The sequence below is a fragment of the Chlamydotis macqueenii genome, chromosome 28 (genome assembly GCF_036417535.1).
Source record: "Chlamydotis macqueenii isolate bChlMac1 chromosome 28, bChlMac1.mat, whole genome shotgun sequence".
NCBI lineage: Eukaryota > Metazoa > Chordata > Aves > Otidiformes > Otididae > Chlamydotis > Chlamydotis macqueenii.
The window spans coordinates 148,762-173,120 of record NC_141583.1 but is presented as its reverse complement, the minus strand read 5'-3'; the positions used below and the strand labels follow the sequence as shown (position 1 = coordinate 173,120).

The following is a 24,359-nucleotide window of genomic DNA, read 5'->3' as shown; positions in this document are numbered from 1 at the left end:
GCCCCGCGGAGGCGGGCGGGAGCTGAGCCGGAGAGGCCTCCCGAAGCCCCACTTGTGCTCTCCTCGCAGAGCGGGGTTCGGGCAGGGCCCCTCCGGCCGGGCCGCGCCACGCTTTACCTCAAGGCCTGGCCGGGCCTGGTCTAACTAGGCCTCGCCGGGCCGGGCCGGGCCTGGCCTGGCCTGGCCTTGCCCCTAACGCCTCGCTGGCCTCGCCTGACCTCCCCGGCCCCCCCCCCGCCATGTCAGGTGCGGTTCCCCCTCGCCTCGCGGGGCAGGCCGGGAGCGCTGGTCTGGCCGGGTGCCACGACGCAGACCACATTTCCCGTGGTGCCCCGCGGCCCGATGGGCGGTGTGCGGGGCACGCCGGGAGTTGTAGTCCGGCGGCGCTGGGACGCAAGGAGCCTGCCGGCAGCCATTATCTGGGAGAGTGGCGCGGCGGGCGCGGAGCCGGGCGCTGGGCTGCTTCGCTGCCTCTCCGAGCCTGCGGTCCCCGCAGGTGCGGCCGCCATGGCGGTTTAGCTTCGCCCCCGCCCTCCCCTTCCTCCCCGCTACGGTTGCTGAAGGCGCGGCGGCGGCGTGGCCTAGGCGGGAGGGCGGATCCTCGGCCTCGCGTAGCGGCTCTTGCCCGTGGAGGGCCGCCCTCCTCGGGGGGCCATGTCCCTGGTGGCCTACGCCAGTAGCGAAGAGGAGAGCGATGCGGAGGAGGCCGCGGGCGAGGAGGAGGAAGCCGCGGCTTCGCCTCCAGCCGCGGAGCAACAGCCCCCGGCCCGGGGGCTCTTCGCCACCTTGCCTCCCCCCAAAGCTGCCGCGATGCCCCTGCGTCAGCAGCCGCTGGGCAGCGGCTTCCCCCTCCTGCCGCCGCCCCACGCCGGGCCGCCTCCTCCCTTCCTTATGGGCCCCCCGCCCGGCATGAGGGGCTTCAGCACTCCTCCGCCGGGCATGGGCCCGGCCCAGGCCTCGGCCGTCAGCGGGAACGGGAGCGGAGAGCAGCCCAGGCCGGGGGGGCTCCTCCTGCCTCCCCCCAGGAACACCGCCACCACCGCTGCTGCCTCTACCCTCAACTTGCCCCCTCCTGTCTCGGCCTCTGCTGCCCTGCCCGAGGCTGGGGTGGATTTGAGCCTCCCCAGGCCGAAGAAGAGGACGGAGCCGGTGCGGATCACGGCGCCCAAGTTACGCAAGGGAGATGTGAGTATGAGACAAATCATCAGCCCTGCTGAGGGGGTCCCCACTCAGAAGGAGAGCCTTCGTGCATGAAATCCTCTCCCCAGAGCAGTTCCCCCCGTGGAATTGTGTGCCCCTAAAGCACAGCGTCTCTTTCCTCGCTCTCTCCCGTTATAATATAGCCAAACCGATTGTGGCATCGGCGGGGAGATTTGTCCTGGCAGCCAGCCCTAATCCTAAAGCGCTTTGCAGAATTAAACTGACATAGAAACCTTATTTATAATCATAATACAGCCAAACCCAGATTATCTGCACCCTCATTTATTACTGAAGTTAACGAGTTGACGATGTGGAGCTGTCTGGCCGTGCGTGGGGGTATCCCAGACAAGTCTCTTCTTTTGTTTGCTGTGCAGTCGATAGATTTTCCTGTCAAGTTATCAATGTAATAGGTGGCTTCGGGTGTCTTCCAGGCCTTCAGGTAATCGTTTCTCTCTTAGCTTGTGTTTTTTTTTATTTGCAGTGCCTGTGCCTTACTGAGCTCCTGAGCACTGAATCCAGACAACCTGGTAGCAAAAGCAGGGAAAGGCAGGTCCCTATGCCGCTTTTTTTTTTTTTTTTTTCCTGGATGTCCCTGTTGATCAGGTTTCCTTCTCTCCCCTCTGCTCATTCGCTCTGGGACGGCACTGTCGTAGCAGGAAGGTGACAGTCACGCGGCTGTACCTGGCCTGGGTCGCTCGCTCTGGTGAGACGTGAGTGCCTCTGGCTGTAGGAAGAGCTGGGCTGCGAAGCTTAGGGTCCTTTCCACGTGGACGGGTAGCTCGAGGTTTGACTGTGCGGGTTTATTAGCGGCCTCCATCCGTGGTGGTCTGCCCACACCCTGGGCATGGGGAGCTGGAATGAAGCGGGCGCACCTCGCTCCGCTGGAAGCGGGGACGTGAGGAGAGCGGGTGAGAGGACGCGAGCTTCCTGGCCATCCCTGAGCCACGCTCTGCTGCATGCTGGTAACCAGCCTGGTTGGGCAAATCCCAGAGCAACAGCCCCACATGTCAAGGCTCGCAAACACGGCAGAGGTGCACCAGGCGGGGGGACGCACGCATTCCCAGACACGGCAGAGGTGCACCAGGCGGGGGATGCACGCGTTCCCAGACGCGGCAGAGGTGCACCAGGCGGGGGGAAGCACGCGTTCCCAGACACGGCAGAGGTGCACCAGGCGGGGGGACGCACGCATTCCCAGACACGGCAGAGGTGCACCAGGCGGGGGGATGCACGCGTTCCCAGACGCGGCAGAGGTGCACCAGGCGGGGGGATGCACGCGTTCCCAGACGCGGCAGAGGTGCACCAGGCGGGGGGATGCACGCGTTCCCAGACACGGCAGAGGTGCACCAGGCGGGGGGACGCACGCATTCCCAGACACGGCAGAGGTGCACCAGGCGGGGGGACGCACGCATTCCCAGACACGGCAGAGGTGCACCAGGCGGGGGGACGCACGCATTCCCAGACACGGCAGAGGTGCACCAGGCGGGGGGACGCACGCATTCCCAGACACGGCAGAGGTGCACCAGGCGGGGGGATGCACGCGTTCCCAGACGCGGCAGAGGTGCACCAGGCGGGGGGAAGCACGCATTCCCAGACACGGCAGAGGTGCACCAGGCGGGGGGACGCACGCATTCCCAGACACGGCAGAGGTGCACCAGGCGGGGGGACGCACGCATTCCCAGACACGGCAGAGGTGCACCAGGCGGGGGGATGCACGCGTTCCCAGACGCGGCAGAGGTGCACCAGGCGGGGGGATGCACGCGTTCCCAGACACGGCAGAGGTGCACCAGGCGGGGGGACGCACGCGTTCCCGGATGCGGCAGAGGTGCACCAGGCGGGGGGACGCATGCGTTCCCCTTGTAGGCAGACGGGTGAGGGATATCCCGTTCTCTCACACCCGCTTTTTCCTTACCCGCTTTCTTGTAGCGCTTTGGAACCGGCGCTTCATCCAGAAGCAAGCGTTAGGGCTCTTTGCTTGCTCGCCAGCTGTGCGGTTACTGAAGCGAGCTCAAAGGAAAGGGGATTTGCTCCTGCCCTTTGTCTGCCCCTCTGTTCCAGTGTTTTGGCTTTGAGCAGAAATACTGCGGATTGTCAGCGTCAAGTGAGTGAGCGAACATTGAAGGGAGAAAAATTCCGTAAAACCGGAGCTGATCTGAGCGGTTCCCATCTGGGATTCCTCGGCCTGTGACCGACGTCCTTGCTTCTTCCTCCTTTCTCCCTAAAACACCTCCCGTCCCTTTGGCTTGCACCTGTGGAGCCGCTCCGGGCAGCCTGCGTTATCTCCTCCCTCCTAAGCGCAGCGTGCAGGTTTTACGGCAGCTCTCGGCTCTGCATGTTCTTTGTCTTGGTCCTGTTTTACAATTCAGGTGGTAACCTGGCAGAAGACCTTGCTTCCTGTAATCTCTTTAAAGTGCTCTGCAAAGCTGTAAAGTGATGAAGACGTTAAGGGCCTTTGCTGATGCCAGAGATGACCGGACTTTCTCCTTGCGTTTTAAGTGGATGTTTAGCAGCTGCAGAGTTAGTGTGAGCAGCTCCCGTCAGCCCTCGCAGTGAATTTTGACGCCCTTGCTTGGTGTGGATTTGTGCTTCCCCTCTGTTAACGTAATGTTGTCTGTTACTTTGAAAGAGAACGCTGACCTCGTGCCGTGCAGCTTGTGCTCTTCACCTCGCTTTAGGTTTATTTTCCTATGATTTGTTAAAAAAAAGTTAGAGGTGTTGGCCCTTGCAGTGCTTATTTCTGACAGGAGCCGGATCTGTAGAGTCTGAGTTTCTCTGCCGCCCACTCTGCGTTAGAGCAGCACTAAAAAGCCACCTTGAGAACTGGGAGTTCGGGTTGGTGAACCCTTTTTTTTTTTTTTCCCCCTGTTCCGTAAGTCATGTAAATGAGCTTGAGTTGGATGCAGATCTGTGTTACCATGATTCTTTGGCTGGTTCAAACTGAAAATTAATAAATTGCATCATTTTTCTTTTATTGTCATAGAATCATAGAATGGTTAGGGTTGGAAGGGACCTTCAAAGGTCATCTAGTCCAACCCCCCTGCAAGAAGCAGGGACATCCCTGACTAGGTCAGGTTGCTCAGAGCCTCATCCAGCCTGGCCTTGAACATTTCCACGAATGGGGCCCCCACCGCCTTTCTGGGCAACCTGTTCCAGTGTTCTATAACCCGCATCGTAAAAAATTTTTTCCTAATTTCTAATCTAAATCTACCCCCCTCTATTTTAAAACCATTACCTCTCGTCCTATCACAACAGGCCCTACTGAACAGCCTCTCCCCATCTTTCTTGTAGGCCCCCTTGAGGTACTGGAAGACCACTATCAGGTCTCCCCGGAGCCTCCTCTTCTCCAGGCTGAACAGCCCCAACTCTCTCAGCCTGTCCTCATAGGAGAGGTGCTCCAGCCCTTTTATCATCTTTGTGGCCCTCCTCTGGACCTTCTCCAACTGGTCCATGTCCTTCTTGTGCTGGGGGCTCCAGAACTGGACACAGTACTGCAGGTGGGGTCTCACCAGGGCAGAGTAGAGGAGGAGAATCACCTCCCTCGACCTGCTGGCCACGCTTCTCTTGGTGCAGCCCAGGATGCGGTTGGCCTTCTGGGCCGCAAGGGCGCACTGCCTGCTCATGTTAAGCTTCTCATCCATCATCATTAAGCTTCTCATTTTAATATCTCGAATTGCGCTAAGCTCTGTTTTTCTTTCTTAGTCAGATTCAGAGGAAGATGAACCAGCAAAGAAGAAAAATATTCTTCAGGTAAATACCTAGGACGTTCAGTTAAACAAGTTTCACAGGAAAGAAGCATTTGGCTGTGACAGATCTTGGGCTTTCACTGGTGTAAATCAGCCACTCTGCTTAGCATGTGGCTTTCGGTGTATAAAATCCCAAAATCCCTTGGGCTGTGAAGTGCCCCTTTTTTGGGGGCGGTTTCTTAAATTTAAGTCTCAGGAAAACGGGCATTAGTTTGGGAAGCTGGCAGATATCTGCAAGTACTGCGTTTCCCTTAAAGCCCCCCTGGCCTTTTGTGCGAGGCAGCCCTGCGGTGTGTTCGAAGGAGCGAACGATTGTGCTGAGCAATGGGAAGCCCATTGATGTTGTTGGAATTGAGGCGATAATTGGCAGGGAGTCAGGAAAACTAAATCGTCTCACTCATTTCTCTTCTTTCTGTGACCATGCACGAAACTCACCAGGGACGCGGCGAGGGCTCTGGCTTGTCGGCTTTGCTTCCTCAACCCAAAAATCTGACGGTGAAAGAGACCAATAGGTTACTTTTGCCCTACGCTTTCTCGAGGAAAGTGGGAGAAAACACCTCCGACTCAAAGCCTGCTAAGGCCCCGAGCTCTTCCTCCAGAACAAAACCTCTGTCCAAGCCAGCGGTGCCCACCACTCCTTCTCCGTCTGCCATCAAAGCCGCTGCGAAGAGCGCTGCCCTGCAGGTAACCAAACAGATCACGCAGGAGGAGGACGACAGCGATGAAGAGGTGGAGCCAGAGAACTACTTCTCCTTGTCTGACAGGAGCGAGCCCAGCGTCGCGGGTGCTGAGCCGTATGTGTACTCTGGCACGGTGGCGTCCGAGGACCCACCGCCCGGGACAGAGACAGAGCCCCAGTTTCAGGACGCTGCTGCTAACGCCCCTCTGGAGTTCAAGACGGGCGTGGGCTCCAGCAGTGCTCAGCACAGCTGGGCACCCAAACCCGGGGAAGACTACGGCAGCCAGCCGTACGGCCAGTTCCCCGCCTACAGCGAGGCCGGCGTGACTGGTGCATATTATCAGGTGGGTTCACTGGCTGAGAGGTGAAGCTCTGAAAAGGCGTCCAGGACGAGGGGCTCCCAGTTAGTTATTGGAGCAGGCTGTGCCCTGTGGGAACCTAACCCCTCTGAGCCAGCTGGGACGAGGAGCAGAGATCCACAGCACTTAGCACAACAGGGTTCCTCTGGCACGAGAGCCAGAGAAGCTCTTTGCTGGATAAATGTTTAATAGCTCCACTCGTTTTCAAATGCCCCTGCGCACCTGCTCCTGTTGTCAGGGTGCAGAATTGGGGCTCGCCAGAGCTGGTGTCTGGGGCCGGGTTGTTTCTAGTAGTTCAGCAACGTATTTGTTGGTGAGTACCTCTGAAAAAATGCCCCGTGCTCCTCGGTGGCGCCAGAGTGATGAGGTGTGGTTAACGGCCCCTTTGGCCAGCCCTGGGAGGAGGGACATGTGTGACGGTCTGCGCTCCTCGGGGGCTGGGTGATGTCCCTCCGGGTGAAAAGCTGCCGCTCACGGGGCAAGGCATGCGATTCGGTGCTCCGTCTGGGGGCCTTTGTGCGTGGTAGCTCCAGGGTCGATCTCGCTTTGCTCTGGTGACAAACTGGTTTTCCTTTTGCTGACAGGATTACTACAGCAGCGGGTACTACCAGGAGACGGAACCGGCCCAGGCGCCGCCGCAGGAGATCAGCAGTGACTCCTCCTTCTTAGACGACGAAGCGGTTGGCACTTTGCTGTCTATCCCGCGGCTGAGTTTGCCTTCAAGCTCTGCTAGAGCATAGGATCTGCTTGGCACACGTGCTTCACGCCGAGTCGGACCGGATTGTTGTTCCGCGGGCTCTAGTGCTGTGCTGCGGACACGTGCGGTGTCCTCCCAGCAGGCTGTTTGGCGGGTTTGCTGGCTTTATCAGTGGGTGATGTTTGTTATTTCCACCGCGCCCTGTCTCCTTCTCGCGAGGGGTGTCTAGGGCAGACGAGGTGTGTGGAGCGAAGACGGTGCTTGCTGAGGTGCAGATGAGCTACCATTCAGATACCTTGCCGGTACATCTCTAGCACAGCGGTGAATTCCCCACTTTTTTCAAAAACCTGTTTTAAAAAGCCCTTTCCTGTTGGTGATCTAAGCTAGCAACTGCCAGCCTCGTTAGCTGAGTCAGACAGTGCTGCAGAAGGCAGTAGCCCCTCTGGTGCTCATTTCTTCCTGGGGCCTCTTTACTCTGGAGGTGGATTTGTGTTACGGGAGGTGGATGTGTTAGCAGCAAAACTTCCCGTGCCTCCCTGGCACCTAAAACGGGAAACTCGGGAGTGCGAGGGTCTTCCCTTGAGCAAGACTGAAAGCAGGAGTAAATGCTGTTTAAATACGTAGGAAAATGAGATTATAACCTTTGTGCTAAGAAGTTTTAAGAAATTCTGATCTATAGCAAAGCAGGACTCTCCTAAAGAAAAAAATCCTGCTTGGAAAGATGTGTGTTGCTGTGGCTGTGCCATGCTCGGGGAGCTCAGGCTCAGACCCTGTCTGCCCTGTCTGCCTGGTGCGTTTCAGTTTGGGGTCAGTGCGTGACATGCGTGTCTGACTCTGCTTGTTTCTGTTCTTCTCTCAGTTCAAGCGTCTGCAAGGCAAGCGGAATCGTGGGAGGGAAGAGATCAACTTTGTGGATATCAAAGGTGACGATCAGCTGAGCGGAGCCCAGCAGTGGCTGACCAAATCCCTAACGGAAGAGAAGACCATGAAATCATTCAGCAAGGTATGGGCGGGCAGGGTGGGGTGCTGGCTGCGATTTTGGAGCCCTCTGTTCCTGTTTCAGCCGCAGCTGAGCTCTGTTAGATGCAGCCACAGGGTGGGGGCACAGGGACTCTTGTGTTGTGTAAATAGTTACGTGTGAGAGAGCAGGAGAGCTTGAAACACAGTCCCAGTGAGCAGGTGGTAAAGACCAGCCAGGAACTGCTCCAGCCGGAGGAATCTGCCCAGAGCTGTGAAATGAAACAAATACGAAACAAATGCTTCTTGAAATGTCATTGTGCAAGCTCTTGTCTTATTTCGCTGTCTGGGTCAGTATTTTTCTAAGTGTCGTAGTTCAGCCCCGATCAGGACCAGACTACGCAGTCTCTCTCTCACTCCCCCCACCCTCCGAGAGAACAGGGGGAGATGATATAAGAAAAACGGCTCGAGGTTTGAGATAAGGACGGGGAGAGATCCTTAAAATTACCATTACAGGCAAAACAGACTCGACTTGGGGAAAACTATTCATTTATTACTTCAAACAGCAGGAGAATGAGACAGAGAACAAGATAACCTCCCTCCACCCCTCCCTCTTCCCAAGCTTAACATTATCTCTACTACCTTCCCCCCCTGAGCGGCACAGGGGGGAAGAGGGAATGGGGGTTGCGGTCAGTTCATCACGCGTTGTTTTACGCCGCTGCTTCATGGTCGGGGGAAGAACTCCTCACATTCCTCCCCTGCTCCCTTGTGGGGTCCCTCCCACGGGCCACAGTCCTTCCTGAAACTGCTCCGGCGTGGGTCATCTCTTCCACGGGTGCAGCCCCTCCAGAACAGCTGTCCCAGCGGGCCCTCCACGGGGCACAGCTGCCTTCAGGCACCCGCCTGCCCCGGCGTGGGGTCTTTCATGGGCTGCAGGGGGATCTCTGCTTCTCCGTGGGCTCCCCGGGCTGCAGGGGGATCTCTGCTCCTCCGTGGCCCTCCATGGGCTGCAGGGGGACAACCTGCTCCACCATGTCCATCACCACAGGCTGCAGGGGAATCTTGGCCAGGAGCCACATTACTGCTCCCCCTCCTTCTGCACTGACCCTGGCGTCTGCAGCCGTTCCTCTCACAGAAATCCTTCACAGCAGGCAGGCAGACACCTCTCAGGGTCTCTTCACTTCTCATCTCCTCTCCACTTCTTGCAGGTGGGCCGGGCCGAGTTGGGCCCAGTTGCCGCGGGAGGCCAGAGGGTGAGGGGTGCAAGGCCCACAAGGCTCGCGCCTCCCCCTCTCTGTCCCTGCTCAGCTCCTTCACATCTTCTCTTCCCTTTTTTTTTTTCTGTTTTCCCCTTCTTAAATACGTTATCGCAGAGGCGTTATCAGGGAGCATTGTGCCACCAATTGGCTCGCCCTTGGCCAGCAGCGGGTCCGCCCTAGACCCGGCTGAGTCCACTGAACAAAGGGGAAACTTCCAGCAGCTTCTTACAGAAGCTGCCACCGTAGCCCCCCCCCACCCCCGCTACTAAATAAAACCAGAACGCGAAGCTTAACAGTTCACCTGTTTTTGCTTTTTAGAAAAAAGGAGATCAGCCGACGGGACAGCAAAGGAGGAAACACCAGATCACGTACCTGATCCACCAGGTGAGCGTGAGACCGATCTGGGCGAGGCTCATTGCTCGGCAGCACGAGGCAGAGCAGGGGGAACCGGGGGCTGTCCCCAACTACGAGCGCCCCCAGCCCCGGCTGAGACCTGCGGCGGCTCTGACGGGGATGGACGGCCCCTGGCCGCCGCCAGCCCAAACAGACGTGTGGCAGCCGCGCCTTGGCCCCGAGGGTGTCGTGCTGCTGAGCTGCTGGCTTGCTTTTTGCTGTGCTTTGCCCTTCCCCTCCCACCCAGCTCCAGGCGGTGCACGGTCGTATGTGTTACGAGACTGCTTCCTGTCTCAATTCCGCACCGCTGCCGTGTGGTTAGCAAGCGGCTGCTGAGACCGTCCCGCAAGAGGAGCTGCGTTTCAGCCTGAATGAAGTGCCTCTGCATCCCGATTAATTCAGGCCTCTGTCAAAATAATTGTGCTAGCTCCTGTAACGAGGCTTCTCGGGCAATCCCGGGGGCGGAGGAGGGTGGGATGCTGCTGAGTCAGTGAGCAGCAGCGCTGATGTTAACCCTCTCTGTTTCTGCAGGCAAAGGAAAGAGAACTGGAACTGAAAAACACGTGGTCTGAAAACAAGCTCAGCCGACGTCAGACTCAAGCCAAATACGGATTCTAACGCCTCTGTCCCACTTCTTGGCTGCTGTCCCAGGTGACCTCCTGTGTCGGACTTCTCCTGGCCTTCTGGAGATCAGCCAGGCCCTGTGTAGAACATGATCTGCTCGGCGGGTGGGAGGATGCCGTGCTCCCCTGCCTGTCAGGAGAAAGGTTTAATGCAAGCTGGTCCTGAAACTCCACCTGTAATCTTTCCCCTCCCTCCTTGTAAGCGCTAACGCGGAAGGTTCAAATCGCACCTGTTTTTTACGACTGGCGCCGGTCCCAGGGCAGCCACAGGAAAGGTGCCTGGTGCGAGGCGCGGAGCTTTTGTGTGCTCTGGGTCCAGGGGCTGCTCCTCCTTCGACGTAGCCTCACCGCTGGAACCTTAGGCAGAGTCTCAGTAAGCTTCCAGCTCCTACTTTGCTCCTTTCTTGGACTCGCTGTGCGTTGAGAGTGTAATTTTCCTTTCTAAAACACAGTGAGTTTCAAGAGCAAGCCTGGCTTTTTTTTTTTTTCTTTTTTTATTTGAGACATCCTCACGGCTGCTTACTCATGTCCAAGTAAATCCACTGCTCGCTGTCATGCAAATAATTCTGATCTCTTTTAAGTGTGGCTAGGTTCATGGTTTTGTTCTCAGCTCCACCGGTCTGTATGTCTCGAACCGTGCTGAGGGGAAACTCCTTTGCAGGTCGGGACTTGCAGCAGAAGTGAAAACGCCCTGAGCGTGGAACGCACAAAAAGCAGGGAGGATCTCTCGCCCCGCACGAGGTGCTGCTGAGGGCTTTTGGATAAACACGATCAATGTGTGTATGTACGTTTCTCTTCCTTCCGCCCCGCGCGCCCCGTCTTTCCTCCTCCCTCTGCCCCAGGGCCTGCTGTGCCGTACCAGGCTGCTCTCCAGACTGGCGCACCGTGTGTTCCCAGTGTCACGCGGCGCGGCGCAGCTGGCCGTGAGCTCGGCAAGCGAAGCAGCAGTATTTCCTCTGAGCAGATGTAAATGAAAGCTGCCAACTGTACATTATTATTATTTTTTTTCCAGCTTGTTTGTATCAATTCTGTTTGGATTAAGTGTTAACTTTACCCTCCTGGCTGGGAAGAGGAGACTGCGTCCGGCCTTAACTTCTAAAAATGAAACCCTTCTTTTATTTAAGGTGTTAGGTCTGGGCGATACGACTGCAAATCATGTGCAGCCTTGCTGGCCACATCCACGTCTCTTTACCCAAATCTCTGTGGCCTCTCTTAGTTTGTTGTTCACTAAAGCATGTGATGCCGAAGGGAGCAGAGAGCTGGGCTGGTTATTTAATTTACATTCCCACCACTAAGGGTTGTATTTGTTTGGAACCGCGGCTAAAACAGCTAATATTTGTTATTCCATTTAGAAAAACTCCCAAGAAGTTGTTTTTCTCCTGTGTTACCTGTTAAAAACAAGCAGACAAACCCCCCTGAATGAAGTCTTTTTCTTAGAATATTTTAAAATAATCTGATTTCTAGTTTAGTTCCCTGATGTTTTAGTACTTTGCAGAGCCTGTTTTGAGTATTTGAATGACCAGAATAAAGTTACTGTTGAGTAATTTATTCATATCTTATATGTACAGGGCAATCCTCTGAAAAGAGATTTGATAAAAGGAATAAACTTTTAAATGAACCGAACCACACCTGTTTCCATCGCGAGGTGCTCAGCTCCTTGCTCGAGGCATTGGTTTTCCTTCTCCCCTCCCTGGTAAGCATCTTCGCAGCAGCCGTGGCTTATTCGCAGAGCGGATGCTGTTGCGCAGCTGGTGATGAAATGCTTGGTGGAGGGAGTTTGCTCCGTGCAGCCCACCTGGGGCGCGCTCACCGCTGTGAATTCGTCCGTTTAAAATGCCGAGCCTTGCCCTTGGAGTGCAGCGAAGCGGTTCCCGGCGGCGCTGGAGGGCTTGGCTGCGGCGTTGAAGGTAGAGCAGCTGCTGCGGGGCAGGGGGCTCCGTCCTCTGGCAGGCCGGGCGCTCCCAAACTCTTCTTCGGTGGCCTTGGTGGGATTGTGGAGTCCTGGAGTGAGATGCGAGGCTGGAGCTCACGGTTCAGTGTGCAATGGCTCATTTTTAGCACTAGAGGGGAGTTAGGAGGACGGGAATCGTGGCTGACTCTGCTTTTAGCCATTTAAGAGCAACAACACGTAGGCTTGTGAAAAATGAAAGTCATGTTTCCGAGACGTAAAGGAAAACAGCCTCAGCCCCACAGCCCTCCTTTTCCCTGCCTGTCCTGCAGCTCCAACATCTCTGAGCGTGGGGCTCTGGTTCTCCTCGTGCGCTTCCTGCTCCGTTGAAGGCTGGCTGCGCCAGCTCTGCCACCGGAGCAGTGTTGGCTCGGTGGCGTTTCAAAGCGAGGAGGCCAGGGTTTTGCACGCCACTGGGCAGCACTGGGTCCGGCAGCACTGGGTCCAGCGTCACCGACCCAGCAGCCGAATTTGGTCCTTGGGTTTGGTGCTCTCCCGTGTTTGGTGGCTGAGGAAACGGGCAGGGCTTGGAGGTGTCAGCACTGCGCCTGTGATTTTTGGTGTGGCCCTGCCTGCCGGGCTGCGGTGTCGCTCTGGCTTGCGGCCAGTTTAACGTCTGACCGGATGCACCGGCTGTGCCCGAAACCCATCTCTGTTTTTACTGTAACAGTCCTTTCCGCCCTCATTCTGTTAGTGGAAATTGCTTTCTGAATGTGTTCAAGGATAAATTAAATCCATTCCCCTCTTAACTTGTCTCGCAGGGCTTGGGAAGCAGGCTACCGCATCGGGAAGGGCGTGGGAATCCCGGCATGGAGCCGACTGGCGTCGCTGGTATGGCTGGGGTGCTGGGTGTCTGCGGAGGGGGGCCGATTGCAGCCTTGGGCCTCTCCCCCCAGGTGCAAGGGTGGCTTTTGCCCGTGAAGGAGCCCGGGAGCTTCCCTCTGCCCGGCGCTGGGTCTTGTCGCAGACCTACCTGCATGGGTGGCTTAGAGATGGTCTCTGGAAAGCTGCTCGTAAAGGTTCTCTGGGCCCTCCTGCACTGCTGCTCGCCTCGCGGTGCTCGTCCTCTGGCTGTAAGCGGGATCGTTGAGCTCCAGTAGAGAGTTCGTCGTGCCCTAGGGAATCCGCAGGGAGAGGTGAAGGGAAATGGCCGTGAGATTGTGTTTTATCAGGTGGAGGTTCGAGTTGAGAGCCAGGACACGGTTGGAAGTCGGTACTTCACCCTCCTAGCCCTTGGCTTTGGCTGTGGGTTGGGGTCTGTCGCTCCAGCATGGAGCTGTGGGCAGGGGACTCCCTTTCTCCCGCCGTGACAACGCTGTGGAGCAAACCCCCACCCGCCAGACTCTACGGGAGGTCTTGCTGAGACATCGCGTCGAGACTGAGCTCTAGAGCAATGAGTGGCTCTATGCCGTGACCTGCTGTGGGGAGTGCACCTCCGCTGCTGGGCTGGAGGCTCCTCTTCCCTTCCCGTCTGCACTGGGAGCTGCTGGGAGCTGCCTCCTCTTGGAGACCTGGCTGGACACGCTGCGGAAGAGCCGGCGGTGAGCACGGGGTTTGGGGGGCAGTGTGGAGAAGGCACCTCGGGCTCCCCTGGGAAGTGGAGCGAGAGCATCCTGCCAGGCCAGCGCCACCTCGGAGTAAACATTCTCCTCAGGGCCGGCGCTGGGGCTCAAGCCCCGGCCCATGGCATAGAAGGGGATGGGTTCTTCCAGCGGGTGGTAGGTGGAGGGGCCGGGGGCGATGCCCTCGTGGGGCTCGGTGTAGGTGTGGAAGCACATGAGCTGCTGGTACTTGGCATCAGCTGGCTGGGGCAGCGCGGGCTGCTCCGAGGGGACGGCTTCTTTGTGCGGCTGAGCGTAGGGACCTTCCGGAGCGGCTCCACTGCCGGCGGGGCCGTGCCACCCCTGAGCCGCTGCGGAGCAGCCAGCTTTGGCCGGGAGCGGTGGGGCCACGCTGGGAGCCTGTGGAAGGGATGGGACAGGTCGCAGGTGAGAGTGGGTCTGGTGTGGATCCCAGGGTTGTGACCCCATCCCGGCTGCGTCCCTCTGCCTCAAGAGAGCTTTGGCCAGGCTGAGGCTCCTGTCCTTGGGAAAACGCCTCCATGCCTTCCCCTCCGCCCTGCTGTTACCTCCCTCACTCCTGGGAGCCCCTTGGACACGGTGCTGTACACCAGGAGATTCGCTAGTGCTTTGCTCGATGGGGAATGCGCAGCGTCGCTGCCGGCCGGGGTCTGTGTCCCTCCCTGGGACTCGTTTTCCTGCAGCGAGAGGAGAGAGGTGCCAGGGCGGGTGCGTAGTCCAGGGTGGCCGCGGTTCGGCTCCTCACTTCTGGCTGGAATGCTGCATGGTGGCCCGGGTGGCTCTGGTGCCCACCGCAGCTTTCATGATGCTCAGACTTCTCTTCGGTTGGATTTCCCCTGCCTGGGAAAATCCCCCCTCCCCATCTGTATGGCTGGGGTGACTCCACTTTTCCAGCTGCTGGGACTAACGAGGGGCCGGATCCTCACCCGTCTGCATGGCACCGTCAGGAACTCTTGGTACGGTGTAACGGGGGTGACGGCGTAGTGCCGCAGCAGGTCGGCCAGCTCGGCGTGGGCGCTCCGCTCCCCCAGGATCACGTACCGCCCGTCCGGCAGCTGGTCCAGGACGAAGTGCCGGCAGCGATCCCTGCCCCTGGAGTGGGAAGAGGGGACTGGGTGGGCACAGCGGGTGGGAAGTGGACCGAGCGCGTCGGTCCCTGGGGCGGGGATCCCTCACCTGTAGGACAGGACGAAGCCCACGGTGCTTTCGCTGAAGCGCACGAGGAAGCACCCCAGGGGCTGATCCTGCAGCAGCTGCTCCGTCACCCTGTGGGAAGGGGCCCAGAGCCGCTTGCCCTCACCCCTTTTGTGGGATTTCAGGGCTGAAGGGGCCACCCTGTCCCCCACCTCGGCTAACCCGGCTCACCTCCAGCTGATGAAGCCGTGGAACCAGGCTGGGAGCTCACCCTCTGTCCCCAGCCTCCTGGCTTGTGTCTGCTCGAACCACAGCCTCGTCCGGGCGTACAGGGCCGCCAGCTCCGGCCGTGGGTCCCCGTTTGTTGGGGACCAGCTTGGTGGGGACAACCAGGAGGCCGGTGAGACCTGGGGGGAAGGGGAGAGCGGCCAGGGGCTCAGGTGAGGACGAGCTCCAAGGATGCTCTGCTCCCTGCATGGGGCCGGTGATGCCACGCAGGAGGACACGGTCACCGTGAGTGCATGAGCAGGGGGTGACGGGATGGGGAGCTGGCGGGGGACAGATCCTGTGCAGCCCCGTGTCTTACCCTGCCGCATGCGTCGTGATGTTCTGGGGGCTCCTCTGCTCCCTGGGCTTCCACTGGGGCCGTGTTGGGTCCCGGAGTGGCACTGGCCGTGTCCTCACCGATGGGTTTGAAGGTGATGAAGAGGGGACGGTCATCACCCATGGGGTCACCTGTCCCGGGGAGTGAGGGGCTCAGGGCAGCGAAGCCTGCCTCGGGGTGCCGAGCTGGCAATGGCACGGGGCTCTGTGTGGCCACCGAGGGACCCCTGAGCTCAGCCCCGAGCCGCCAATGCTCAGCTGAGCAGCGTTGATCACCAACAAATGCATGAGGGGTGGAAATGGCCGGGGCTGTTTCGGTTTGGGAAGCAAAGCTGAGTCCAAGGAGCTGGTCCGGGCTCCTCTGAGAGCCGGGGGAATCCAACTGGGGCAACTGGGAGACCCAGGAGGGTGGTGGCACCGCGTCGCCACCTTTAACCGACCGTGGCACGCAGCCCGTGCCCGCGCTCAGGGGAGGCAGGGAGGGTGTTGACAAAGTGAAAGAAAACAGCCCAAACCGCAGCAAGCCAGCGGGGGGAAACTGGGGTCGGGTCCTGCCCGGGCATGGCAAGGAGGATGGGGACAACACCACTGTCCGTGGCTCATGGCGGGTTCCTCAGCTGGGTGGGGGTCCTGGGGGGAGCAGGGGACTTATCCTGCTCCACTCTGGCACCTCAGCCTCAGAGGGGCGGCGGGAGGGGGCTTTGCTCCCTGGGCAGGACGTACTGCCCAAACCCCACGGTCCCGGGGTGCGAAGGGGTCAAACAGGAGGAGCTCAAGCCTGGCTTGGCTCTGCGAGGCCTTTTGGGCTGGATTCCTCCTTTGACGGGGGTCAGGCCTGGCTGGGAGGGCTGGGAGGGCAGGGGACCCTGCTCCCTCACTCCCCCTTCTCCGTGCCGCCTTTGGATGGGGGCAGCATCCCCGCATTGCCCGGCGCTCACCTGTCCCATGTCCCCCTGTGTGGGGTTTGCTCCTTAGCCTTTTTCCTCCTGTCCCAGCACCAAGACAACCCTGGAGAGACCCCAGCCCTGATCCCCCAGCCCAGGCACCCACCTCTGCCCAGCCAGGCTGGGACCCAGGAGTCCATGGCCGGTGGGACGGGACGGGTGGGCAGCGCTGCTGCTTTACCTGCACCCGTGCCTTGGCTGCCAGCGAAGGGCAGGAAGCAGCAAGCAAAGCCGCAAGAACCTTCGTGTGACGGGGAGACGTCACGGGCAGGCGACGCAGTGGCAGCGGGCTGGCGCTCCGGTGGCACCGGGACCCTTGCTGCTGGGCTGTGGTGAGGAGGGGGCTTCGGCCCCCCACCTGCAGGCACATCTGTGCCTGCAAATGGCCATTTGTTCCTCCCGCCCGCGTCCTGAGATCTCGCACTGCCAGGCCGTGGGGCTCGGTCAGCCCAGGCTGGCGCCCTGAGCCAGGATTTGGTTCCTGGCATGGTGCAATCCGGCTGCGGCATCCTTCTCCTGGCCGGGCACATCCCTTGGTTGCACCAGGGGCATCGGCGTGGCAAACAGGGACAGAGTCCAGCTGGGATGCTGGCAGTGCCAGGCTCCGGCCGGCCCCGCGGCAAGAGTGATGCCAACCCAGCTGCGCCCCAGAGCCTGCGGGGATTAAGGATTGGGACAGGGATTAGGGCTGGCGCATCCGTCGCACCGGGACAGAGTGTGCTGGGCAGCGGCTTTCCGAGCCCCGGGGTGGGCATGGTGCCCCTGGCAAGCGGTGCGGTGTGGTGCCAGCCCCGGTTCTCTCCACCTTAAGAAAGGCATCGCTCCCTGCTACCTTCACAGCCTCCGCTCGCTTCCCCTCCGGCAGTGCCGTAAAGTATTTTTTTTTTTTATCTGTCAGCCAGGTTTCCTGTTTGCAATTCTCACGTTCACGGGCACTGAGCAGCTGGGGGGACGTCAGCGGGGGGACATTGGCCACCCGTAGCTCGTCCCACTGGATCCTGGCTGTGGGGGTCCCTGGAGGGTCCCCGGAGGCAGCCAGACCCCTGGCTTCTCCCCGTGCCCAGCCGTAGCCCAGCCCAGCTCTCTCTCGCGGCAGCGGGCACTTCGGCGTGGTGAGGTGGTGCCGGGACTGCAGCACCGGCACCTTCTACACCGCGAAATTCACGAAGATGTGACGCTGCTGGGGCAGCTGCCTGGGGCTGGAGCGGGCGCAGGTGGAGCGCGAGGTGGCCATCCTCCGCCAGCTCGACCACCCCAACATCATGCGGCTCCACGACCTCTTCGCCAGCAGAGTCGAGATGGTGCTCGTCCTGGAGCTGTGAACGGGGCACGAGGGGGACCCCGGGGAGGGCAGGGCCTGACCCCACCTCTGCCTTTCAGGAGCATTGGGGTCATCACCTACATCCTACGAGTACGGACAATGCTTGCTGCCGTCAGGGGAAACTGAGGCATGGGGTGGTGACATGGCCGAGCCCGGGTGCCAGGGCAGCTGAGCCGGTGCTGTCCCGGCGCTCAGCGGCTCTGTCGTGTCCCCGCAGGCTCAGCGGCTTGTCCCCCTTCCAGGGTGAGATGGATGCTGAGACCCTCTCCAGTGTTGTGGCCAGCGCCTATGAGTTTGAGGAGCGCTGCTTCAGCCAGACCTCCGAGATGGCCAAGGACTTCATCCAGCAGCTGCTGATGAAGGAGCCAGCGTGAGTCCCCATCCCCGTCTCCATCCCATCCCCGTCCCCGTCCCCATCCCCATTCCCCATCCAGTCCCCACGGTGGATCCATGGGGCCGGGACCCCCCTACCTCCCATCGCCCCATCCCTCTGCGCCGTAGACACCGCATAACGGCGGCCGAGTGCCTGGTCCACCCCTGGATCAAAGTGAGAGGGGCGGGCGGGGGGGTGGTTGCGGGACCCCCAGCAGCGGGGTGGGGGCACGGTGCTGATGCCGCGTCCTCGTCCCTGCAGCCCCTGAGCCAGAAGCAAGTGGCAAACCGGAGCCATTCCTCCATCAACATGAAAAACTTCCGCAAATTCAATGCTCGGAGGAAGTGGAAGGTGACAGGGGTCCCAGCGCGGGGGGCACCCAGCGCGGGGGGCACCTCGCAGTGGGGTCCCACCACCTGGAGGGTCCCCAGGGAGCTCAGGCTGGGCTCCATCCCAGGGCTGGTTGCATCCTGGGGGTCTGCGTGCATAGGGGGATGTAGCGCTGCGGTGTGGGGGGGTGGAAAAGGGGAGCAACCCCCTCTTCCTCCCCCCTCAAATTGTGCCCCCCCAGCTCTCCTACAACATGGTGTCTGCCTGCAACCGGCTCTGCCGCAGGTGGCTGCTCTGCAGCATGGGGTGCAGGGAGGAGGGACTTGGGGGGTCCTGGACCCCCAAATGGTGTGTGTGGGGGGAGGCTGTGCAGTGGCTGTGCAATAAGGGGTGTCCACACCTGGGGTGCCTTCTCTCCTGGGGGGTCCTGTCTCCTGGGGAGTGTCCTGTCCACGAGAGTGGGGGGTCCTGTCCCCACGCTTCGCCCCCCCTGTGCCCCCAGCGCCACTGCGAGAGCGACCAGGAGGAGGAGGAGGAGGAGGACGACCGCCCCGTCGCACTGCTGCAGCGGTGGAGAAACAGCTGCTCCTGAGCCCCCACCCCAAAAGGAGACGGGACCCCCTCGAGGGTCCACCCTGGGAGACGAGCCCCCTGTCTCCCCATCCCACGGGACAACAGCACTGTTTGACCCCTGTGCTCCCAGTTCCGCGATGCCAGAGGGTCGCTGGGGCAGCGGCCCCCCATTCCCTCCCCCCAGACCTCTGCCGCAGTGGGGGGGCTGCCCCACAGCCGGGACCCTCACCCCTGCTCGGCCCTAGTGCGAGAAATAAATGTCTCCCCCATCCACCGCTCCTCTTCTGTGTCTGCACCGGCCGTGCTGAGCACCAGCAGCTTTCTCCTGCTCCTCCTCCTCGCTGCAGGGTGTGGGGGGAGTGGGGGGGGGGGTGTGGGAGCCCGCGGGGTCCTGGCACCCCAAATCCGCCCCGTGGTGCAGGGGGACCCTTGGGTGGTCCCCTCCGTGTTGCTCTGGGTCTCCGTCGGGGCTCGGCTGCTTTCCCGGGATCCCCGCGCTGGAGCAGCCCGGATCCTCCTGCTCCCACTGGGGAAACTGAGGCAGGGGGCCGCCCTCCCTCCCCGGCGAGGGGGGGCCGCCCCGTTTCCCCCCCCCCTCTATTTCCCAAACGAGCCCTGGACCACCCCCTGACAGTAGATGCGCTGTGAATGGTGAAGAGCAGCAAGAGCTTGAGTGGCTGGCACTTTTGGTGTGGGAGCAATCGTCTGACGTTCGTGATTTTTCGGTGGGCGCCCAGGTGCAGCTGGTGGTAAATGTCGAAGCCCTGTTGGTCAGGGAAAGCGCAGAACCCCGATGTCTGTGGTGCTGTAGATGCTCCTCCAATGGCCGGTGAGGAGCAGCAAGGGCTTGACTGGCTGGCACTTTTGGTGCGGGAGCAATCATCTGACATTCGTCATTTTGAAGGTTTTTTTTTCTCACGGGGTGGCCGGGTTTATCTGTTGGTAAACGTCGGAGTCCTGGTCTTCTAGGAAATCCCGGAGTCCCAGTGTTTGTTGAGCTGGAGATGCGGCATCAAGAACTGGTGAGGAGCAGGAAGAGTGCATCTTCATCCTCCACAGTGAGTCTACAGCACCACAGACCTTGGGGCTCCAGGCTTTCCCTGACAAACAGAACTTTGATGTTTACCAGCAAGCGCAATGGGCAGTCACTAATTACCCCACAGCTGGGGGAGGCCACTAATTACCCCACAGGTGGGGTATATTACCCAAATTGGCCCAATTCCTTCCCGGGGACATCATGCTCAGCATTTACAGGGAGGATGGGGATGAGGTGAGGTTGCTGCTCCTCCTCCTCAGGAGGAAGCTGGGCACCACAGTTCCCTGTGAGTATTTTAAACAACATGCTGAAGGTCTTATTTGTTTTGTTTGTTTGTTTTTTAATTGGAACCCCTGAGTTTTGCATTCTTTTCTTTCCCAGTTCTTCTCCCTGCCTGTCCTGGTTCAGCCCCAGTCGGGATTGGACTACGTCATAACTCTCTCTCTCTCACCTCACCCTCTGAGGGAATGTGGCCCCTCTGGGCCTGTTAATATCCCTCTGTGGAACCCCAGACAACCCATTTGAGCCCTTATATCCCTCTTTGGGACCCCCGTACAGCCACTCTGAGCCCTTTTGTCCCCTTTAGGGACCCTACAGACCCCCTGCGGGATACTATACGCCCTCTGAAAGCCCTTGTCTGTCCTTTAGGAATGCTTTATTCCCTCTTATGGAGCCAAAATCCCACCTGGGAGCTTTTATACCCCCTTTGAGACCCCATGTAGCCCCTCTGGGAGCCAAAAATACCACTGGTGACCCCTTATATCCCCTTTCAGGACCCCCATACACCCTACAGGTCCCCTTAGACCCCTTGTGTGCCCATAGATGCTAATTTGGGACCCCAAATCCACCCTGTGAGTCCTTATAGCCCTGTTCAGGACCCCATATGTGCCCTGTGAGCCCTAATATGCCCTTTGGGACCCACATCTACTCCCTTTGGGATCCTATAGACCCCCTGAACGACTCTAAAAAAGGCTTTGAGCCCTTATATCCCTCTTTGGGACCCCCTCCTAGCCCCTCTGAGCCCTTACAGTTCCATTTGGTGACGTTTCAGTACATATGGGTGTATGTTTGGGAACATTCTGGGATATTTAGCTGTTAGTTTAGGGACACAGCTGAACTGGGTTCGCAATTTGTCCCCAGGTGGGACAGTTCAGCCCAATGAGCCCAAGGGCTGTTCCTTCCCAGGAGCCATCCTGCTCATTATTTAAGGGAAGAGGAGTTGGGCTGGAGGTTCCTGGGACTTGGGAGGAAGCTGAGCTCCAGGATCTGCTGTAAGTAAGTATTATAAGAGAAAAAAGTGGCTTCATTTTTTTTTCCAGTCTGGGTTTGGTTGGTTGTTTTTCCATCTCTCCTTGATAACTACGTTCATGATTATTAAGGTTTTCTCTGAGAGCGGGTCAGGTTGAGGTGGTGGTAAACGTCGAAGCCCTGCTCGTCAGGGAAAGCCCGGAGCCCTGATGTCTGTGGTGCTGTAGATGTGCTGCCAATGGCCGCTGAGGAGCAGCAAGAGCTTGACTGGCTGGCACTTTTGGTGTGGGAGCAATCGTCCGATGTTCGCGTATTTTGGGGTTTTTTTCAGTGAGCGCCCAGGTGCAGCTGGTGGTAAACGTCGAAGCCCCAACCTACACTTCCAGTGGAAAGTGCTGCCTCAAGGAATGATCAACTCACCCACTATCTGCCAGATCACAGTGGACCGGGCGCTGGCACCAGTTCGGCGCAGTGACCCAACCGCCACTATCATTCAATATATGGATGATATCTTGATCGCCGCACCGTCAGGAAGTCAAGTGGACCAACTGGTGTCAATGGTCTCGGAAACTTTAAAAACTAATGGATTCGAAATTGCGAGCGCAAAAATCAAAAGAGGACCATGTGTGAGTTTTTTGGGAGTGGGAATCACAGGTTCTTACATAACCCCTCCCCAAATAAAGATCCGTCGGCGTATCAAAACGCTCCATGACATGCAACAGCTAGTGGGGTCCTTGCAATGGCTTCGTAACATTGTCTTGATCCCTCCAGAAACCATGCCCCCCTTGTACAATCTTCTAAAAGGAAAAAAACCCATGGGAGCAAAAAAACTCTGACGACGGAAGCAATGAACTCCCTCGACTTCATCGAGCAACAGGTATCGTCAGGCATGCTCGCCAGATGGAACCCAGGTGCACCGCTCGATCTGTATGTACGCTTCATGGAAAAGGGGGGAGTAGGGGCACTAGCCCAGGGTCCCCCTGAAAAAGCGCAGCGAATACAATGGATAGTCCTGGGAAAGCCATCGCGTGCATTCTCTCCAGAAGTCGAGTGTCTTGGCAACCTCATCATGAAAGGCAGAAAACTCGCCCTGAGACATCTAGGCATCGAACCTGCCAGAATATACCTACCCTTCCGCAAACAGCTTCCAACGCAGTCAGTGGCAATGTCAGAACATTTAGCCATAGCCCTCGTCGGATTTGGAGGAGAAATCCAGTACGCTGTAAAGCCCCCTTGGACTCAAATGCTGGCAATTGTCGACATCGACCTTCCACGAAAAATCATGGACCGGCCCCAACAGGGACCAACGGTCTTCACAGATGCATCCTCGGCGACCTCAACCGCAGCAGCAGTATGGCAATCGGAAGGAGAATGGCGCCGCATTAAAGCGACCGATCGTGCGCTTTCAGTCCAGCAGCTAGAAGCAACGGCAGTAGTACTAGCTTGCGGACTGTTCCCGACAGAACACCTTAACATTGTGACCGATTCGATGTTCATGGCTAAACTTTGCTTGGCCATGTCGGGGCCTGGTGTGTCAACATCCACAACAGCATTGATGCTAGAAGAAGCACTTTCTTCCTGAAAGGGCACCATATCGGTCATCCATGTCAACAGTCACAGTCCAATCAAGGGATTCTTCCAAACTGGTAATGACAAAGCAGACGCTGCTGCAAAAGGGCTGTGGACGCTAAGAGATGCCCGTCAGCTACACGAGTCTCTCCATATTGGAGCTAAAGCGCTAGCGAAGACATGTGGGATTTCAGTCATGGACGCGAAACACGTAGTAGCTACGTGTCCCCACTGTCAGAAAGTGCCACTATGGTCCAGTGGAGTGAACTCCAGAGGTCTTAAAGCCTCTGAGGTGTGGCAAACGGATTTTACGCTCTGTCAGCTATTGAAGCCTCGAGCGTGGCTAGCGGGAACTGTGGACACATATAGCGGAATGATTGTAGCCACACAACACCTTAAGACTGACTCCAAAGCGACCATCCAACATTGGCTGACAGCCATGGCGTGGCTTGGCGTCCCTAATCAGATCAAAATGGACAACGGTCCAAATTTCGTTTCTAAACCAGTCCAAGCATTTGCTTTGAAATTGGGTATTACTCTAATACACGGTAGCCCATACAACAGCACGGGACAAGCCATAGTTGAACGGGCAAACCAAACTCTAAAATCTAAATTAGAAGTTCTAGCAAAACCAGAAGGTTTTACCAACGTCATTCCTTCAGGGGACCAAACACGCCTTCTGGCGACCGCTTTGTTAGCATTAAACCAATTCCCCAGGGGGGAAGAGGTGAATAGCCCCACCCAGAAACATTGGGCCACTCGAGCACTGGAAGAAGGCCCATTGGTTACAATTAGAAATGAGTTGGGAGAATGGGAACAAGGGTGGAGTCTAGTTCTAACAGGGCGAGGGTATGCTGCTGTCAAAAAAGATGGCAGAATCAAATGGTGTCCGCTTAAGTCAATTAAACCGGACCTCCAGAATAAAGCTAATGAAAACTGCGAGTTTTTGTCCACAGGATCGGATTATCGAACACCCCCGTGATCCGTACGCCCCGGTGACAAGAGAGGACGACAAGTCGGCAAGCACCTTGTCCGCACCCTGAAGTTCCACATCGGCGGATTCCAAACAATGGCGAAATAGCCCCCACAGGTGGAGGCTGCGATGGTTTTGTGTGATTTTAATCTTGGGGCTTGTATCATCATCTAGTGGCTTATATGACCATCAACCATGGGAATGGGTGCTAGTGAGATGGGAGGATCAGAGGATATTACAAAGAATTGTTACCTCAGGACCCCCTAGCTTTAATGTGTCCCCCTGTGATCTAGTCCCCATTGATCCCTGTTTAAAATACATGATATACTACATGTGCCCCAGCTCTAATCCCAGCAGATCTTATTGCAACGCCCCTAATCAATACTATTGTTCCTATTGGGGATGTGAAACTATAGCCTCTGATTGGGCGCCAGATGCGGGACCAGACAACTATTTAAAGGTACAATGGGGGCCCCGTGGATGCATCAGGCACGACAGTCGGCCACAGCTGGGCCCCTGTCGTGGAGGAGAGGCAAAAGGGAAGTGGTGTGAATATCTTCTATTAGATGTAACTAACAGTAACGATCTGGGATGGACTTTCAGCAAAACCTGGGGCTTTAGATATTGGGAATCCCATACAGATAGAGGAGGACTGTTTTTTATTAAAAAACAGGGAGTAAGAAGCAGCACGACAATTGGCCCCAATGTTGTAATCAAAAATAATAACCAGCAAAGAAAGGAAACTTCACCGATATCCACCCCCATTCCAACCAGTCCCCTACCACCTAAACCAGTAGTTCCCTTAAGCAGATCAAATGTA

General features: G+C 58.0%; 3 protein-coding genes across 3 annotated transcripts; 2 read left to right on the top strand and 1 right to left on the bottom strand.

Annotated features, from left to right (window-relative positions):
- The first annotated feature begins 411 nt into the window (after positions 1-411).
- On the top strand, positions 412-11,530 carry PRCC (proline rich mitotic checkpoint control factor). Its single transcript, XM_086768634.1, has 7 exons — positions 412-1,185; positions 4,897-4,944; positions 5,379-5,963; positions 6,563-6,658; positions 7,535-7,678; positions 9,210-9,275; positions 9,816-11,530. The coding sequence occupies exons 1-7, from the start codon at positions 655-657 to the stop codon at positions 9,900-9,902; spliced, it is 1,557 nt and encodes a 518-aa protein (XP_086624760.1). The 5' UTR covers positions 412-654; the 3' UTR covers positions 9,903-11,530.
- Positions 10,383-16,302, bottom strand: SH2D2A (SH2 domain containing 2A). Its single transcript, XM_086768635.1, has 9 exons — positions 16,223-16,302; positions 15,156-15,304; positions 14,801-14,976; positions 14,612-14,701; positions 14,362-14,527; positions 13,984-14,112; positions 13,289-13,816; positions 12,829-12,970; positions 10,383-12,708 (listed from the first exon to the last, which is right to left on the bottom strand). The coding sequence occupies exons 1-8, from the start codon at positions 16,254-16,256 to the stop codon at positions 12,842-12,844; spliced, it is 1,401 nt and encodes a 466-aa protein (XP_086624761.1). The 5' UTR covers positions 16,257-16,302; the 3' UTR covers positions 10,383-12,708; positions 12,829-12,841.
- On the top strand, positions 16,255-18,732 carry LOC147597155 (uncharacterized). The gene is made up of 6 exons (XM_086768099.1): positions 16,255-16,448; positions 17,137-17,527; positions 17,680-17,807; positions 17,939-17,984; positions 18,072-18,161; positions 18,382-18,732. Exons 1-6 carry the CDS (start codon positions 16,255-16,257, stop codon positions 18,730-18,732), a joined length of 1,200 nt encoding a protein of 399 aa, XP_086624225.1.
- The last annotated feature ends 5,627 nt before the right edge of the window (positions 18,733-24,359 follow it).

What these genes read in the sequence shown, in the direction of transcription:
- PRCC (XM_086768634.1), top strand. Translation starts at nt 655, where the DNA reads ATGTCCCTGGTGGCCTACGCCAGTAGCGAAGAGGAGAGCGATGCGGAG. An exon ending in CCTTCTTAGACGACGAAGCG is followed by an intron (nt 6,659 to 7,534) that starts GTTGGCACTTTG and finishes TTCTTCTCTCAG; the next exon opens with TTCAAGCGTCTGCAAGGCAA. An exon ending in CCATGAAATCATTCAGCAAG is followed by an intron (nt 7,679 to 9,209) that starts GTATGGGCGGGC and finishes TTTGCTTTTTAG; the next exon opens with AAAAAAGGAGATCAGCCGAC.
- LOC147597155 (XM_086768099.1), top strand. Translation starts at nt 16,255, where the DNA reads ATGGCCGGTGGGACGGGACGGGTGGGCAGCGCTGCTGCTTTACCTGCA. An exon ending in TCATCACCTACATCCTACGA is followed by an intron (nt 17,528 to 17,679) that starts GTACGGACAATG and finishes TCCCCCTTCCAG; the next exon opens with GGTGAGATGGATGCTGAGAC. An exon ending in TGGTCCACCCCTGGATCAAA is followed by an intron (nt 17,985 to 18,071) that starts GTGAGAGGGGCG and finishes TCGTCCCTGCAG; the next exon opens with CCCCTGAGCCAGAAGCAAGT.
- SH2D2A (XM_086768635.1), bottom strand. Translation starts at nt 16,256, where the DNA reads ATGGACTCCTGGGTCCCAGCCTGGCTGGGCAGAG. An exon ending in CCCAGCCTGGCTGGGCAGAG is followed by an intron (nt 15,305 to 16,222) that starts GTGGGTGCCTGG and finishes TCCCCGGGACAG; the next exon opens with GTGACCCCATGGGTGATGAC. An exon ending in TGACGGTGCCATGCAGACGG is followed by an intron (nt 14,113 to 14,361) that starts GTGAGGATCCGG and finishes CTCTCGCTGCAG; the next exon opens with GAAAACGAGTCCCAGGGAGG.